At 40.1% G+C, this 16698-nt stretch overlaps 1 protein-coding gene across 17 annotated transcripts in view; it reads left to right on the top strand.

Annotated features, from left to right (window-relative positions):
* Nucleotides 1–16455, top strand: part of BMAL1 (basic helix-loop-helix ARNT like 1) — a 44181-nt gene extending 27726 nt beyond the window's left edge. For 9 of the 17 annotated variants that reach the window (XM_015863934.3, XM_015863930.3, XM_085550104.1 and 6 more), the window contains 13 exons: nucleotides 515–672; nucleotides 2743–2822; nucleotides 3816–3908; nucleotides 4786–4903; nucleotides 6996–7145; nucleotides 8243–8489; nucleotides 10348–10454; nucleotides 10803–10953; nucleotides 11346–11434; nucleotides 11959–12067; nucleotides 13452–13545; nucleotides 15151–15253; nucleotides 15728–16455. In XM_015863934.3, the coding sequence (XP_015719420.1) occupies nucleotides 515–672; nucleotides 2743–2822; nucleotides 3816–3908; nucleotides 4786–4903; nucleotides 6996–7145; nucleotides 8243–8489; nucleotides 10348–10454; nucleotides 10803–10953; nucleotides 11346–11434; nucleotides 11959–12067; nucleotides 13452–13545; nucleotides 15151–15253; nucleotides 15728–15888 (1660 nt within the window). In that variant the 3' untranslated portion in view covers nucleotides 15889–16455. The remainder of the gene's footprint in view (nucleotides 1–514; nucleotides 673–2742; nucleotides 2823–3815; nucleotides 3909–4785; nucleotides 4904–6995; nucleotides 7146–8242; nucleotides 8490–10347; nucleotides 10455–10802; nucleotides 10954–11345; nucleotides 11435–11958; nucleotides 12068–13451; nucleotides 13546–15150; nucleotides 15254–15727) is intronic. The other 8 variants (XM_015863936.3, XM_015863933.3, XM_085550103.1 and 5 more) reach the window with 3 other exon arrangements.
* Nucleotides 16456–16698: the final 243 nt, after the last annotated feature.

The following is a 16698-nucleotide window of genomic DNA, read 5'->3' as shown; positions in this document are numbered from 1 at the left end:
TCAGTAGTTACAGAGTGTTAATAGCGATTCTTAAGATGTGAAAATACAGAACAAAAACAAAATAATTCAGCAGTTAGCATCAGTTTTCCCAGTTAGGGAGAGTTTAGTTCAAAATTATCTCAGATATTTCAACAGGAAAGCCGTAGGATGACTAGAAGACATACAGCTACAGCAAAAGTTAGTTTTAAATACTGCTGTGTTGATGTAGCATGCTAATACAAATATGGAGTGGAATGCATTATTCAATGTACTGTATGAGCAACACAGTGTGTGTTCTCTGGTTAATAAGGGCCAAGTACTGCGGCCCTTCCTGTAGCTTGTAACTGCTATCACTCAAGTAATGAGCATATTATTCTCTGAAAAATTCTGTATGTACATTTTATGGGGCTGAGTGGGTGAATGAATTATGAGGACGCTAATTATTTTTATTATATAGGATTTGGGCATTTTTCTTTGTTAACACAGTTCATTTTCTCACACTCTTCTGTTTTTCCTTCCCACCTTGCTTGTTCAGGGAGGCTCATAGTCAAATTGAAAAAAGGCGTAGAGATAAAATGAACAGTTTTATAGATGAACTGGCATCCTTGGTACCAACGTGCAACGCTATGTCTCGAAAGCTGGATAAACTCACTGTACTGAGGATGGCAGTCCAGCATATGAAAACATTACGTGGTAAGTAGATCAGTGGGAGCAGAGAGAACTGGGGTTGGAGGGTGATAAAGTAGGGTTTACCCAAAACAGTCCATGTTTTTACTCTCCATTTCTTGCCATTTTGACAAAAGGGAGTAACCCTGGTCTTGTCTGGTGTGGTTTTACTTGGGGAATTTCAAGGGCTTTTGTTTAAGGGAATGAAAGAACTTGTGGTTGGCAAATTCACCTGAGCAGCCTAAAATCAGCCATGTTTTTAAGTGTGGGGGGGGAGATGTGTAACCTTGCAGCAAAACAGGTTTTCAGTTTTGGAGCTTTGAGGGTTTCGTGTTGTTTGCAGCGGTGGCATTTCAAAGATTCATCTTCTCAGTCTACTGCTGTAGCAGTGCAGTTTTCTCCTGTGTGAAAGAACTGATGTAAGCAAGCCGTCCCTACCCTGAAGCTACTCCTTCTGCCCTGTGTTTGCATCATGCCTGCACCGTGCTGGTTCAAGATGAAATTCTCTTTGGAACTCTTTACCTAATTGTTTCATCTTTGAATGCTTGCAGCAGCACTGCAAGGCCCTTCATCAGATACAGCCACAGAGATTTTTGCCTTTTCTCTTACTTCTGTAGATGTCCTTACAAAAAGAAAAGCGAATTCATTTTTATTTTCTATCTTTTCCCTTAGAAATACCTTGAAACTTAAATCTATTTGTCATCTTCAGCACTCTTTTTCCTACCGAATCTGTAAGAATGCAAAACATACCGTGTCCTAGAACAAAGAAAGCAGCTTGTGTGGGCTTCCAGAGTTTGTGGTAGAAGTCATGCAAAGGCACATGCTGCCAACTGTGCATTCCAGCTCAAGGTGTGGCTAGTTTGTTTTAATATCAAGCTACCACGTAAGGGATGCGGCCTCTCTTTCCCCTCTCTCTTGCAGCTGAGCAACTGCAGGGTGACTTGCTTCACGGTCTGATATCCTGATCTAGCTGGGAAATTTGTGATGAGGAAGGAATCATTTACTATTAGCTGACATGGTGGATTAGCATCACTGAATACAGCTGAGCTTGTGGGAGGAAGGAACAAGGGCTTCGGTTGTAATCCACTGCTGAATTTTGCATGGCACTGATCACTGTTCTTAGGTAGGCCAAGTGCAAGACTTGTTTGGATAGAGAGGTGTAATATTTCTGCAGGATTCATGATGTTTTGTGCTCATACCTTTAGCCATTTGTGAAAGAACGAGGAGTACTTTGAGGCTTCCATTTTAGTCTTTTTAGTCAGTTGCTTTTACAAGTACTTGAAATAGGGAAATATGTGGGTTTCAAAAAGCTGGGGCTGTAACCAAGTTCTGTGTGTCCTAAAGCTCCGTGTAAGAGTGAATCAGTTGCTGGATACAATCTGTGATGACGGTGGAAGCTTTAAGCCTTCAAAAAGTACGCCCCTCAGAAAGGATGCTGCTAAGTTACAGAAAGAGTCACTCTTGTAGTTTCTAGGAGACCTGGCAGCTTCCAGTCGTGTTTATCCTGGCATTTCTGTAAGGTGTAGCTTTTCCTGCCGCTGTCATTTGATTGAGTTAGTACTTCGTAGCAGATCAGTGGTTGCTAATTTGACTCTGTTGTCTTTATGAAGGGAACAGAATGAGAGTAATTACTCTTGAATAAATAGATGGCTTATTTTCTCTGTTTTTTTGCTTTTAGCACTGGTAAGGTCAGCGTAACATCTGTTCTTTGTCTATGGCATGGAATGAGAAATCTCCTCTCTGACAGTCTACTTATGTCACCTCATCATCTTCTTATTCTCTACTGTCTTACTTTCCATTTCTTATTGGAGATTAGAACTTAAATCAAGCAGAGCATTTGGGTCAAAAATATGTCACAGAGCGCTTACATCTCAGAAGTCATTTAATTTCTGTTGTATGTAATGCACTGTTTTTGCTTGCAGCTAAAAATACCAACAGAGTTCATCATATTAATAAAATGAAACAAAAAATCAACTTTCATTTGAAAGAAGGGGTGAAATGAATAACGGCGTAAAAAGGAATCAAGGGAACATTGCTCATTGAAGCGTGTGTTGTTTAAGTCACAAATTCTCATCTGGGGGTTTTGTTATTCTTTAGGTGCTACAAACCCATATACAGAAGCCAACTACAAGCCTGCCTTTCTGTCAGATGACGAATTAAAACATCTAATACTCAGGGTATGTTTCAGCCTTTCGTTATGAGATGCTGGTGGCTGTGAATTGAATTCTTCCATGGCAAAACACCAGCATTTTTCTGCCCGTTGTCTGAGCTTAAGAGTGTTGTGATAATAGAGGATAGCATAGAAATGTGTAAGACCTTTGCACATGGTCATTATGTTTTAAAGATGAGTAACAGCTCTGAAGTTAAGCAAACGGATTTTAGGGGGAGGTCTGAAGAAAACGTTTTGATAGCAACTATATGAATTCTCAGTTATTCATGAAATAGACTAAAATTACATCAGAAAAGAATTATGACAGACTTCCTGCTATGTGTGACCTGGACAAGATTTTTAGCCTATGATGATATAGGACTGCCTTGTTTTGAGGTCACTGATGCCACGTGACATGGTATGATTGGATCCTTGCTGTATGCATTTATAGCACAGAGAGCACATATTGCTCGTGTAAGTTGTCAAGCACTGCACTGTTCAGATGCAGCGTGTTTGGTACTGAATTTCTGCAGCACTGTGACTTTAGAGCGATAAAGGTAGGGCCTAGTCCTGCATGCTTGTATGTGGCTGAAAAATAGGACTTACTTTCAGAATGGGAACAACTTGCCTGTGGACACACAAATAAATACCCAGATTATTTTGCTTCCTATTTAAATAGGAACTATGAAATAAATGCATTTAAAATACTGCTTAAAAAGTAGATGCTATTAAACATAATTGTAATATTAACAGACAAAATATGGACGCATTCTTCTAATAACAGTAATTGTGGATTCTGGGCCCGGTTCCCAGAATGATGCCAGAAATGTTAGCAGATGAAAAATAAAAACCCCAAAAAAGTAATTTCATATCTTGTCTGTTGACTCAGTTATCTCTAAATGTGAAGAGAGTTCTCCGAGTGTGGAAATCCTGTCATATACAAAGTGGCTTTAAGGGTTTAATGATGCAGTGAAGATGTATAACTTAGTAATTTACTTCCCCTCTGCCCCCTCCAAATTAGGCAGCAGATGGATTTCTCTTTGTTGTGGGCTGTGACAGAGGGAAGATACTGTTTGTTTCAGAATCTGTCTTCAAGATCCTCAACTACAGCCAGGTATTCCTTTCCTTTTTGAGTAGCATTGGGCCTTAAAAGATTTGAAAGCGGTTTGATTATTCTGCATTTATATGGGAGGGGTTTTTGTGTGAACGGTTTGTCCTGAAAGCTGACATTGTTTGCAAAGAAAACTTTTCTCTGTCGTGCTATTAGACAAGATTGCTTCTGGCTTCCATTCAAATGAAAGAGGTAAAAAGGTATTAACTTTACTTTCCTGATTGTGACAGATTCTGTTTTGGTTTTCACCGTCAGGCTTGCAGAAGCATTCACTAATTTGGCTTGTACGCAGATATTGAAACATTGGCCTGAGCTTTTTTTATGGTAGCACTACATGAATTTTTCAACTTGGTTAGATTTCTGTTCTGCTTTTTGCTAGCGTTCTTACTGATGGAAACTGGGAAGCAATTATAACAAAGCCAGGATTTTGATATATGCTTAACACGAGGCATAACTTAGTACATACACTGTATAAATAAGTCTTCATTCTTTCTGTTGCCTGCCCTAGCTTCAAAAGTTTTCATCGGGCATCCTTTAGTCAGGTATTTACTAAAAGAACTAATTGTGTAAACATTAAATGAGAACATTTGCAGTTATGACTTGAAATGTGTAGCATACAAAATGGAGCTGAAAAGAAACCTGAATATCTGCTGTTGGTGGACTGAGCATGCGATTCCTATAAAGTTCTCACTGAAAATAATGAAAGTACTTACTATGAAATGTAGCCACAACTGCAGTGAAAACTAATACCTTCCGTTTAATCCTGATTTGAGGCGTTTGATATTCATTGGTAAGACCAGTTCTTTGTAACTGATGTTAAAATTGCGAAAGCGTACAGCAGAATTATTCTAATTTTTGACTGAATATTCGATCCCTACAGAATGATTTAATCGGGCAAAGTTTATTTGACTACCTGCACCCAAAAGACATTGCCAAAGTGAAGGAGCAGCTGTCTTCTTCTGACACCGCCCCACGAGAAAGGCTTATAGATGCAAAAAGTGAGTGTTCTTTCTTTTGAACAATATTGCTGTATGTTTGGTGAACATGCAAAGTGTCTGTGGGGGGTGCTCTTTGGAATGCACGTCGTGCCAAGGAAGAGAGAGAAGTATAAATTAGATCCCTGCAGTAGATGCATTTGTTTAGCTGGCTTTGCTTGTGAAGTACTGTCTCTTTTCCAGGCATGGAAAGTCGTGCTTTTTTCCCCATTAAAACATACGAGGTGTTTGTTCTTATTTTTGATTCTCAGTGGTCAGAATACACTTGGTATTATTTTGGTTACCCACAGCTGTCACTTGCAGCAGAAGACTTTTTTTCCCTAACTCCACCAGTGACCCAACCTTTCTCTTACAAGGTTTTTAACTCAGTCCTCGGAATCATTTCCTTGTACATCTCTTACTTCTACTCCATTCTGATGTTTAAAAGGAGTTCTGCATCCGTGTTGTGTAGAAGTGTGTGGGTATTTAATTAACTCATCTAACAGGAGTCTGCATTGCCTAAGTAGAAAGTGATAACTTATAATTGCACGTTTCCAAGTTAAATCTCATGCTTGTTAGAAGCAGAAATCTGTAGGACTTCATCTCAAAAAAGCCACCACCAGCTCAGCTTCAATAAGTAGAGCCTGGGGTCATTCCAGGGCAATGAGCCCAGAGGCTCAGGCTGGCTCAGCTGAAGTTTCTCTGTCTGTTGGCTTTGTCTGGTCATCAAACATGTTTATCCAGTGCTATCCTCTTTTCTGTATGCCTCTGACAAAGTCAGGGCAAAAAGAAAGATCACAATTTGCAGTCTTCTTATCTGCTACAAGAGACCAACTGGTAAGTTTTCAAGAACAAATATTCTTAAGCGTACTGGTGTTTATTTATTTGTATTTTTTTATTTGTATTTTTATCTTGGCATAAGTGACTCCAGTACAATTTGTTCTTTCACCACTGGAGAGCAGTTTAGGCCGTGTATGGTGCAGGACAGTCTGACCTCCATGACATGACCTCTCCCAATTCTAGTTTCAACAGAGGCACTCTTAGCACTGAAACATCAGCATCATCATTTTTCTCCTTGCATTAAAAACTCGCAGGGTCCTAAAATGTTTTGTACATGTTTACAGCTGTTCATTTATACATATCCCCATGCAGAAGTGGTTGAAGTGGGAAAAGTTGCTTTGTGATTTAAATTGATCAGTTTTTGGAGAACTGTCCCTGAAGCTCCTTCTGCTTTGCTTTTAACGCGTGCCAAGAGCTCTGTTTGTAGCAGCACGCTGCTGTTGATTTCCAGATTTGACATGCATTTTCATCGAATTTTTTCTCCAGTGGTTTTCCACAGAAAATAATCTAAGATTCTCATACAAGTATATGATAGAGGTCGGGACTTGCTGCTAGGGCATATTCATATGAACGTAATTCTTTGAGGACAGAGATTCTTCTTAACCATAACGGGAGGTCTTGGGGATTTGCAGTCCCTGCGTATATCACTACCACCATTTTCCCCCTTCCATCACAGAATCATGTTGGAAGGGACCTTAAAGCTCATCCAGGTCCAACTCCCCTGCCATGGGCAGGGTCACTTCCCAGGCTGCCCAGAAATTTCATTGTTAGAAATCTAATATCTGGAGACACTGCAGTTGAGAGAGTCCTGGGATGGCACTCTTTGCATGAGCATATGTGCTCTCTCAGCTCTCTCAGATTTGTGATTTAAAAAGTCTTCTGATAGGAAGAGTCATGGGTATATTACTGCTCTATGGGTAAATAATCTCTATTTTTAATCAGTTGATTAGTGTTCAAAGAAATCATGTTAATTGCAAAACTTGATTGGACATTAACAATCTATTTCTAGTCTTCTAATCTAAGGCCGTGTTCTCAAGCTCACAGCAGAAAATGTAATCAGAAATCATTCTAATATGCACGTGGTCAGCCGAATCAGTTAGTATCCTGCAGATGGTCACTTAAATGACAATCTCCACAAGAGTACCTCTCCTTCTGAAGGAGATGGAACAGCTGTGAAGTTAAAACCTCATACAGTTTGATTATACCATGTAATTGTTTGTATGGTTACCTTTTAAACCAACAAAGGCAGCTTCCTCACTTCCTCTGTTTGCTACAGCTGGACTCCCAGTTAAAACTGATATAACACCCGGGCCATCACGACTGTGTTCTGGAGCAAGGCGGTCCTTCTTTTGTAGGATGAAGTGCAACAGACCTTCAGTGAAAGTAGAAGACAAGGATTTTCCTTCAACCTGTTCAAAGAAGAAAGGTAACAGTTATGTGTTTTAATGTCAAATGTAACGGCTGTCAGGCTTTTATTCTATAACTGCTTGCTCGCAGTAGTTAAGTTCTTTATATTTATTGAATAGCAGCAATATTTATTCTTAAGATATTGCTATATGAACTGTGTTTTGATCTGTTACTTTTTCCTTTTCATTCAGATTCCGTTCCACACTTCCCTTCAAATGTAGTATTTCTGCACCTGAAGTATTTGGTCATAATGTTATCTGTGGTTTTCATTCATGTATTTTTTTTCCACTGCAAGGTATTACTGCAAGCATGTTGGAATATGTATTCAGTCCAAGGTTGAAACTTTCTTCTTTTGAGTACTTTGGACATTTTATCTTAGTTAAAGTAAGAAGTGTCAACTAGAGACAGCAACTTCAGTGTTTTGTCTCTGGATGTGACAGCTGCTCCAAGTACTGCCCACTCATTTCAGACATAGCTTCAAACTTCTATCACTCCTTGGTGCTCGGCCCTAAGAGAATAGCTTTGTGCAGTTAGTCATGAGGTTTTTTCTCTGCCTTTCTGTCAAAGCCTTCTTCCTTGCAGTTGTAAGGCTTGCTCAGTGCTGAGTAATTGGGAGTTCTCCTTTCAGAGAGTGACTGTACTACTTGTTACTGTGAACCTCCATCTTTACCCCTATGGACAGCTTATCCTCTGTAGGCCCAGGCTATATATTTTCTGGCAGCCAATGCGGTTTCATTATTTGTATGAGCCTCATGCTAGGTTGAAAAATACGTCTTATTATTAAGAAATATAACACTAACTTACTCAAACAGTCCTTTAGGTGAAATAATAAGACATGATGCAGTTTCTGCTTAAGGGTAGTTCTTAAGGGTACTTAAGGATCAGAAGAGATCTTGATTTGAACTATGTGACGTTTCGCTACTAACAGTGATTTTGTTGAGGTAAACTGCGTATTGCCGTACCTGAGTTGTGCTGAAGCAGGAGCACTGAGAAATCCCCTGGTGAGCAGCATCACAAATATTCCAGTTAAGGAGGTGAATTTTCCCAGGACTGAGAGGTGAAGTTCTCCAAAAGCTGTATCAGTAGCCTCACTGCTTTTTGTTCTTGTTTTTGTAGCAGACCGCAAAAGCTTCTGCACCATCCACAGTACGGGATATCTAAAAAGCTGGCCACCAACAAAAATGGGACTAGATGAAGATAACGAGCCAGATAACGAGGGTTGTAATTTAAGCTGTCTTGTCGCAATTGGTCGGCTGCATCCTCACGTAGTACCACAGCCAGTCAACGGCGAGATCAGGGTGAAACCTACAGAGTACGTTTCTCGACATGCAATAGATGGAAAATTTGTTTTTGTAGACCAGAGGTAAGAACACTTCTCACAGCTTCTACTGTCAGTCACCGTCCAGCCCTGATTTACTGCTAGCATGACATACTTTAAGAACTGAAGGTATTATTGAAAAAAGAGCTGTCTGATCTTTTCAGCTTTATACTAAATCCCAACAGTAAGTTATTCTACTTCTGAGACTGAGCACAAAGCGACTACCGTGTATTTATTAGGTACTACCGATCAAATCATAAAAGCTCCTAAACTGTGGCTTACTAGGCAGAATAATCCAGATATCATTTCTGCCTGCTGATTAGGGGGATGTATATACGTAATCCTCAGAAGAATACGCTACCCTATTCTGCTACTGGAGTTTGTAATTACAGCAGTTGGTTGCTGGAAATCTTTTGCAGCCACTACGTGGATAAGTTTTATTGCATAGTCTACGTCAGGCTTTGGTAGAAAATTCATTTCTGTAAGCATCTACTTGGGCATTATCTACTGCGTTAACACCTCCGCATGTGATCTTTGTATTCATAAGAAATAAAACTTCTCATAACATTTACTTCTTGGAATAGGTTTGAGAATGCAGACTGGTGTTGGTATCTTTTTTTTTTCCAAACATCAATTTTATTATCTATTTATGTATTTATTCAGGCGAATTTGTAGTACTGAAAAAGAAATTGCTTGAATTTTCTAACAAAGCAAAGAGATGCGACCTGGGCGTTCTTTCAGAATATCTGACATTCTCAAGGGAAAAGGAGTGGTTTAAGGATGTTAATGGAGGGGTTGCGTTAGGTGGGGGAGAACATTTGTTTCCCTTTCATGCCAAGATGGGTTGAGACTGCTCAGCTGAGACTTGTTTCACATCGTAGCTTAGGCATATGGGTATTTACAACCTAAAATCTGCCTATTGGAATTTGTTCCTGGGGTGTGTCTATGCTCAGCTGATTCCTAGTGGACTTTGAGAGGAAACAGAGCTGGCAGTGTTAAGAAGTACAGTAAGCAATATCTTTTTTGATAGCATTTGTCTGATTAGAGTGGTAGTTTCTATTTTCTCTTTTGCTTTTAATTTCACAGTAAGGTTTTTGAAACACCTGTTGTTCTGCAGTAGTACTGCTAGCCAGTGGTCATTACGGAGCTGGCAGAACATTCACAGCCTTTCTGCTGCTCAGAAAGCATGCCATGCTGCGATGACAGTCAAGGGCAGTTTATGAACAAGTTTTATCTTCAAAAGATGAAACCTACTCTTCCAGTGGATACTGAAGTCATTCCAAAATAACAACTCAGAAAAAAGCTGACCAGTTGACTCAGATGCATTTTATCTAGGAAACAATTAAACAGAGTATATCCAAATATTAAATCTGATTTCTTTTAGCTCCACTTTAAGCCCATTACATCTATGTGAACAGCTTGTATCCATCCTGTTTGTGCTCTCTTTGAGACAGGAGATACAGCTGTAATGAAGTTGCTGCCTTGTGCAAGTTAAGGAGGGAGCTCAAGCAGTTCTTCAAACTTACATGTCTGTTTTTCAAAGGCACCTTAGATGGAAAGGCTGCTACTACCTTGTAGCTGTTACAAGGCAGCTTTATTCAGGTTTAAATTCTCAGAATTACAGTATTCCGCCAGAGCTGTTTAGAAACTTACAGCTGTGGTGTTGTCATGTCTAATATTATACCTGAGGGTCATTGGCGTTACCTATCTTTTAATTACCCACGAATTAGAAAGAGTAATCTTCATGACTTTTTCCTCTCACCTGAAAACAACTGTCAGCATTACTTGCTCATTTCAGAGTGACTTTCAGGAGGCTGTCACAAATACTTCAACTTGTGAATAATTTTTTTTCTCTTTTTTGTTTTATTTTCCTCCTTTCCTCCCCATCCTTCCCATTCCCCAGGGCAACAGCCATCCTGGCATACTTACCCCAGGAACTCCTAGGTACTTCATGTTATGAATATTTCCATCAAGATGATATAGGACACCTTGCAGAATGCCATAGACAAGGTATGACGATTAATACATTGGGTAAATGAATTGTAAAAAATACTGGGAATTATTACATATTAAGAAAACTACCCAAATCTGTATAGCTCTTTCTTTTTTGTCTCTTTCTGTAAGTGCTTTAATTGAGAATGTTGTTTGCACATACTAAGCAACACGCCTCTTAGACTGCCATGGATTTATAGTGAATAATTGAAGCTTCCACTACATGAAGGGGTAAAGCTGCAGGAATCAGACTTATCTCCAAGCGTGCTAGGCAGAGTTCACTGGATAGAGTTTTCTGTCAGAAGGACTCCACTTCTGCAGTCAGTGCTGCTGTTTCCCACAGAGTTACTTGCTGTCTGTTTTCAGTTTTGCAGACAAGAGAAAAAATTACGACAAACTGCTACAAGTTTAAAATAAAAGACGGTTCTTTTATTACCTTGAGGAGTCGCTGGTTCAGTTTCATGAACCCTTGGACCAAAGAAGTAGAATACATCGTCTCAACAAATACTGTTGTTTCGTAAGTATTTTGGATGTAGCAGATGCACGGGTGGGCTAATTGCTTTGCACTACTGGGCAGATGAGGTTTGGTTTTTCCTTTCACTGGGAAAACCAGCATGTCCATCTTTGTAAGGACTTAAGAAAGATGCATTTCTAGGCTCCTATGGGATCTTCTCCCCCCTTCCATCTTTTTTTCCCTTGGGGGTTTTGCAGAGCTGCAGTGCCTTTGCAATGGAGTAACTACTTAGTAACAGTGTTTTCTTTCTGCTGTTTAGCCTTGTCAGCCCCAATGTTGCTTTGTGTGATAGTGACTCACAAGCTACTTAAACCCTGTAGCATTCCATTTTGACACACTGCAGTGACTGTTCTGCAGGGCTTTCCATCACTAACAGTAACTCTTGAAATCCACAGCACCAACGTACTTGATAGCGGAGATGCAGCCTTCCCACAACTCGCAGCTTCTCCGCATAGCATGGACAGCGTGCTTCAGGCTGGAGAAGGTAACTACTTTGCCACTAGGAAAGTAGTGGCAGTTATGCCTATGTGCACACATTTGTTGCAGTGTTGCACAGAGAGCTTGTTAGTAAAGAAAAATGTGGTTTGAGGCAAAAAAAAGGGACCACTAACGCAGCTCCTGTCCATGTTGTCTGTGCTGGCAAGTGGTTCACTCAAAGTAAAGCATAAACAAGGCTGGAGAGGAGTCTGTTCAGCTGCAGAACAAAGCAGGTGTGATGAGCTATTCTTTACCAAGTCCGGACAAGAAGCTCAGCCAGATGCTTAAAGCAGGCAGATTCTGATCACCTTCAGAATGTGGCTTGCCTAGGAGCACAGAGAGATGTCTAAGAAACACAGCACAGCTGAGTCCAAGCCAGGGCTTCCTGTATGCATGAAGGTACTCAGGAAGTGGTAGAATTTAAACAAAGCTCATCTAGTTCTGACCAGCTGTGGGATTCATACCTAAATATGAATGCTGTTTGGAAAATGAAAGTTTTACCTGACCTTAGAGCTACCTTCCTTGTTTCAGGTGGCCCAAAAAGGAGCCATCCTACTGTCCCTGGAATTCCAGGAGGAACGAGAGCTGGGGCAGGAAAAATAGGAAGGATGATTGCTGAAGAAATCATGGAAATTCACAGGTAAGAGAAAATAGCATGAAGTAAGAAAAATTAGTGTAGTTCGTCAAAATGAAATTAAAGAAGTCTTTCTTCAAGCTGAATACAGAACAATGTAATTGCATTTCATGAGTAGACAGCTACAGGTTCCTATTCGGGATACCTGAGACAGTCATAGCGAAAAGTGAAAGAATGACAGAGTTACAGCCTTCTGACTTTCTGCTCTAGGAGAACAGAAATGGTAAATCCAGCCACCTCTTCTCCATCCTGTCTGAGCTGCTATGTTCATTGGGTGTCACTATTAATTTCTATAGATTGCCCTTCATTATTTTAGTTTTGGGAGTTGTTCCCCTTCCTGTAAAACTGGTCTCATCCAACAGATGCTCAGCAGCAGTAATATTTGCCATTTTGGTCCTGTCCCTCCAGTTGTGCTTGCTCTAGGCCATACACTGCCCCTCTAAGAGAACAGATTTAGCACATAATGTAACTTTCCTGTGTATCAGGATAAGAAGGAGGAAAAAAAAAAGAAAAAAGCTATCACTCAGGTTGAACCAATACTCTGAATCTTGACTTCCCTTTCAGTAGCTGCAGAACACTTAATTAGCTTCAGTAGGTGTAGAAGAATACCTTACCACCTATGTTTCATTTCAAGAGCCTGGGTTAGTTCCAGTCCTTCTTGAGCAGCTGTTACTATTTGCCAAAGCTGCCTTCTGTTCAGTTTTCCCAGAGGAACTCTGCCAAGGATGAGACCTCCTTCTCCACTGCTTTTCCCTGTAACTGCCTCACCTCCATTTAGTCTCAGGGTTTGTTGATTTTGTAGTTAATACATTATTCTATAATAATAACTTTTAAAAAAATAGATATTTGATCACGTTAGGGAGAATTGAAATGAGGAAATGCTGACTCAAAGGGTATTAAGTATATATGTGTATATATAGTATTATATATATATTGTATTGTATATATATATTTAAATATATTTATATATATATATAAAATGGACTGTTCTATGTACTTAGCACACTTCTCTAGCAGTAGCCCATTTAGCAAGTCTAGATTTGTGCAATGGAGACAGCTCACACTCTTAGCTGGTAGAAGCTGAGGCACAATGTAGAAGAAAAGAGGTTTCTTCAGTAAGCAGGATCATTTCCTTGCTCAGTCTCAGTGAAGGGTGCACAAATAAACAAGGGAAAGGGAATTAACATGTCAAGAAGGCAAACTTTATAGACTGGGTAAGCTGGACTACTCACAAACTTGATCTTGCTGTAAATTAGAAGTTGCTATAGGTGGTTTGAATAATACTGAAAATTGAGAAAACTGCACAAATGAAGTATGCCACCTGATACTGAGGTCAGCATCCGATTCTCCAAGTTTCTGGTGAATTCATTCCCTATTTCTCACACGATAGGATAAGAGGATCATCACCATCCAGCTGTGGTTCAAGTCCACTGAACATTACCAGCACGCCGCCGCCTGATACCTCCTCCCCTGGAAGCAAGAAGGTAAGAACCAGCTTTACAGACAGGCTTTGTAATATTAGCATCGAGCACACTGAGATGATGCTTGCAAAACATTTGTGGTGCTGAACTCTTAAACTGCTTGGCTGAATTAGTCCAGCAGCAGCTCAAAGTATTCTGGTGTCCAAAATCCCAGTACCGTTGTCTTTAAAGTGCAGAGAGCAGTGATTCTCAGCACCAACAGCTTTTGAAATGCACCTGCTCTTTATGTGTTGACCTTCTTGTAATATTAAAAAACAGCTGCAACAAACAGCTCTCCTCACATCTCTTGATCGTCCAGAAACTCTTTCACACCACATACTGGTGAATGCAGGAATTGCTCGTTTGAGCACTCAGTGTGCAAGTGAGTCACAAGTTACACTATACTGCTGTTGCACAGAATATGGCAATTAGATGCTTCACTGTGCACTGACATTTTTAAGTCAATACTATGTACCATGCTTCCAGGATTGCTTAAGTAGCATTCACATACCATTACTAACACTTAACTTCCCAACCACTTGTACTAGCTGAATTTAAGCCATCTAGTAAATTGCTACTTACAGTTGTCATATTCAAGACAAGAAGAGCACTTATCCAAATCATTATTCTGTGCATTCACACACAGCCACAGACTTAAACTTTCTTTCCCAGAAATTACAGTAACTGTAGATAAGAATTAATTGACTGGAGCATATAATTGACAGTAAATATTTCTATTTCTGGATTTCTTTGTTCTTAAAATAAAACTTCAAGCTGGAACAGAGTTGCTGTTCTGGAAACAGTCATTCTCACTCACTCTGCTCAGCAGTAACTCAACATCTACATCCAGTAAATGCTACTGTAACTTAAATACAAGAGGAGATTTGGGTACTTCTGATAGCACAGGCTTTCAGTATTTCTCTTTAGTTAGTTAGAAAATGAAGTTCTGCTAGAAAAAAGTCCTAGATGATGCCACCCTCAAAAGGGAGCTCAGACATACCTTCCAGTTTGTGCATTTCTGAGCCACTGAAAACCGTAGTTCAAGTTCAGCTATTCCCTTGCTACTTGTTTACAGTTCCCAAAGGCAGCGCTTCAGTTTCGGCCTGCTCTCATGTCCACAGTGCTGCTGTGCTCTGTACCTAAAAAAGCATTATACACAAAGTCCAGAAGCAATGCTCAGCCGTGCAGCCTCTCTCTACAGTCTAGAGGGACTGTACTCAAAGTGGAGGGTCTTAATTGACAGTACTTTACAGGCACTATATTCGTAAATTCAAAAGCCTCCTTAGTTAGCTGTAATTACTCTCACTTGCAGATGGAATGCTTAGAATGATGATACCCAGAAATACTCTCAGGTCTTTCTCTAGCAGATTTGCAGAAGTGCTTTTGGAGGTTTGGCACACAGTGCTGACTTGCACCACCAGAAAGGAAGAGATCTGCTATCTGTCTGCTTAATAGAGGTGCCGCAGAGGGAAAGCAGTTCCCAGTTCACACTGAGTCAGACTAGCTTTTCAGTCCTGGGTTGTTTCTCTAGAAGTCCATCCTCTCCACATTAAAAATCCCATACTATAAAGCAGTTTAGACTTAACGGAACATTTCATGCTGTCTTATGGCTTCCTCTTCTCTTTCAAGATCCTGAATGGTGGCACTCCAGACATTTCTTCAGCTGGACTACTATCTGGGCAAATCCAAGATAGCTCTGGTTACCCATATTCCGATAACTCCTCTATTCTCGGTAAGTGAAAGCATACACAAACATGCCTCAACATCAGTTAAACACTTAAGACGGCTGTAGCAGGATGGCTGCTGTTAGCAATGATGTGCCTTTACCATCTACAGTACATGCTGAGCAGTGAAGCTTATAATCTACCACTGTGCCTTAAGAGGTAGCTACAAGAGGAGCCTGGCAGCCTACTTTGCTAGTTTATTCTTTAAGTGCATTTTGAAGCCTCTTTTCTCCATCTGAATCTACCTTTTGTGAGTACTTTTAAACAGGAGGAGGGAGGGTTGTGGCCTGGCCATGTTGGAGAGGTGACCTAACCTTTGTACTCTGACTACCAGGTATCAGGTGTATCCCTGAATCTGGCTCTGAGATCTGATCACACACCCAGAATAGCTCAGCCAGTTCAGGTACTCAGGTCACACAGCAAGTGAAATGAATATAACAGAACAGCTTCTGACACTGTGCTCATCGTATTTATACTTACAGGGGAGAACTCCCATATAGGCATTGACATGATTGACAACGATCAAGGATCAAGCAGCCCCAGCAACGATGAAGCAGCGATGGCAGTAATAATGAGCCTTCTTGAAGCAGATGCAGGTCTTGGCGGCCCTGTAGATTTCAGCGACTTGCCGTGGCCCTTGTAAATGACGCACCCTGCTTCAACATCCAAATATCAAAGTGCATTTATTGGTGGAGTTCTACAGTCTGTGAAACTCGTTGGATGGAGAAGCTTTTATGTACGAATTTCATAAAAGCCATATCAGAACGCAACTCATTCTACCATGTGTAACGTCAGACAAAGTGGAATAACCCGCTACAGTGTTCCGTGTTGATTTGGTTAGCTGTGTATAGCTTGCAGTACCTGTATATTTTGGATTCTGTTGTTTGAATATTTTTTTTTTGTTTTGTTTTTTTTTAAATCACTGTGCAACTCACTGGCATCAGTGGTAGCTTTTATATGCAAATGACCATTTCAGATGTATGGTGTGTTTTTACACTGCAAAACAGTCCCCATGTGGATATTTCTTATACTAATTGTACCATAAAGCTGTTTATTCTTTCTTGTAAGAATCCTTTACTATAAATATTGTTAAAGTGTAATGTATTAGACAGTTAAATATTTTTAAAATAAATGTTTCCCTTGTTCTAAGATGGAGCATTTACTTTGATAAATAAATTTGATAAAACCCTGCTGAAGATGCATGCTAGAAGCAGTTGCCTATTTATCATTTCTTTAGCTCTGAGGGAAGCGTAGAGAACAGCAATGCCTTACAGACACTTACGGAACTCGGTCACTACACTGCATTTCCAAAGGAGCTATTATTACTTATCAATTTCAGTTTAAACTAAGAGAAAACCCTTAAAACAACAAGGTGGGTTAAGGCAGACAGTACAACAGATTTCTGGTTTTAGGAAATACCCAGTTTTCACTTTTACATTTGAAGTCATCTCCA

This window comes from Coturnix japonica, chromosome 5 (assembly GCF_054131305.1).
Source record: "Coturnix japonica strain WE chromosome 5, WE-NBRP24, whole genome shotgun sequence".
In the NCBI taxonomy this organism is placed as follows: domain Eukaryota; kingdom Metazoa; phylum Chordata; class Aves; order Galliformes; family Phasianidae; genus Coturnix; species Coturnix japonica.
The sequence above is the reverse complement of the archived record's forward strand: the minus strand, read 5'-3'. Positions and strand labels throughout refer to the sequence as shown.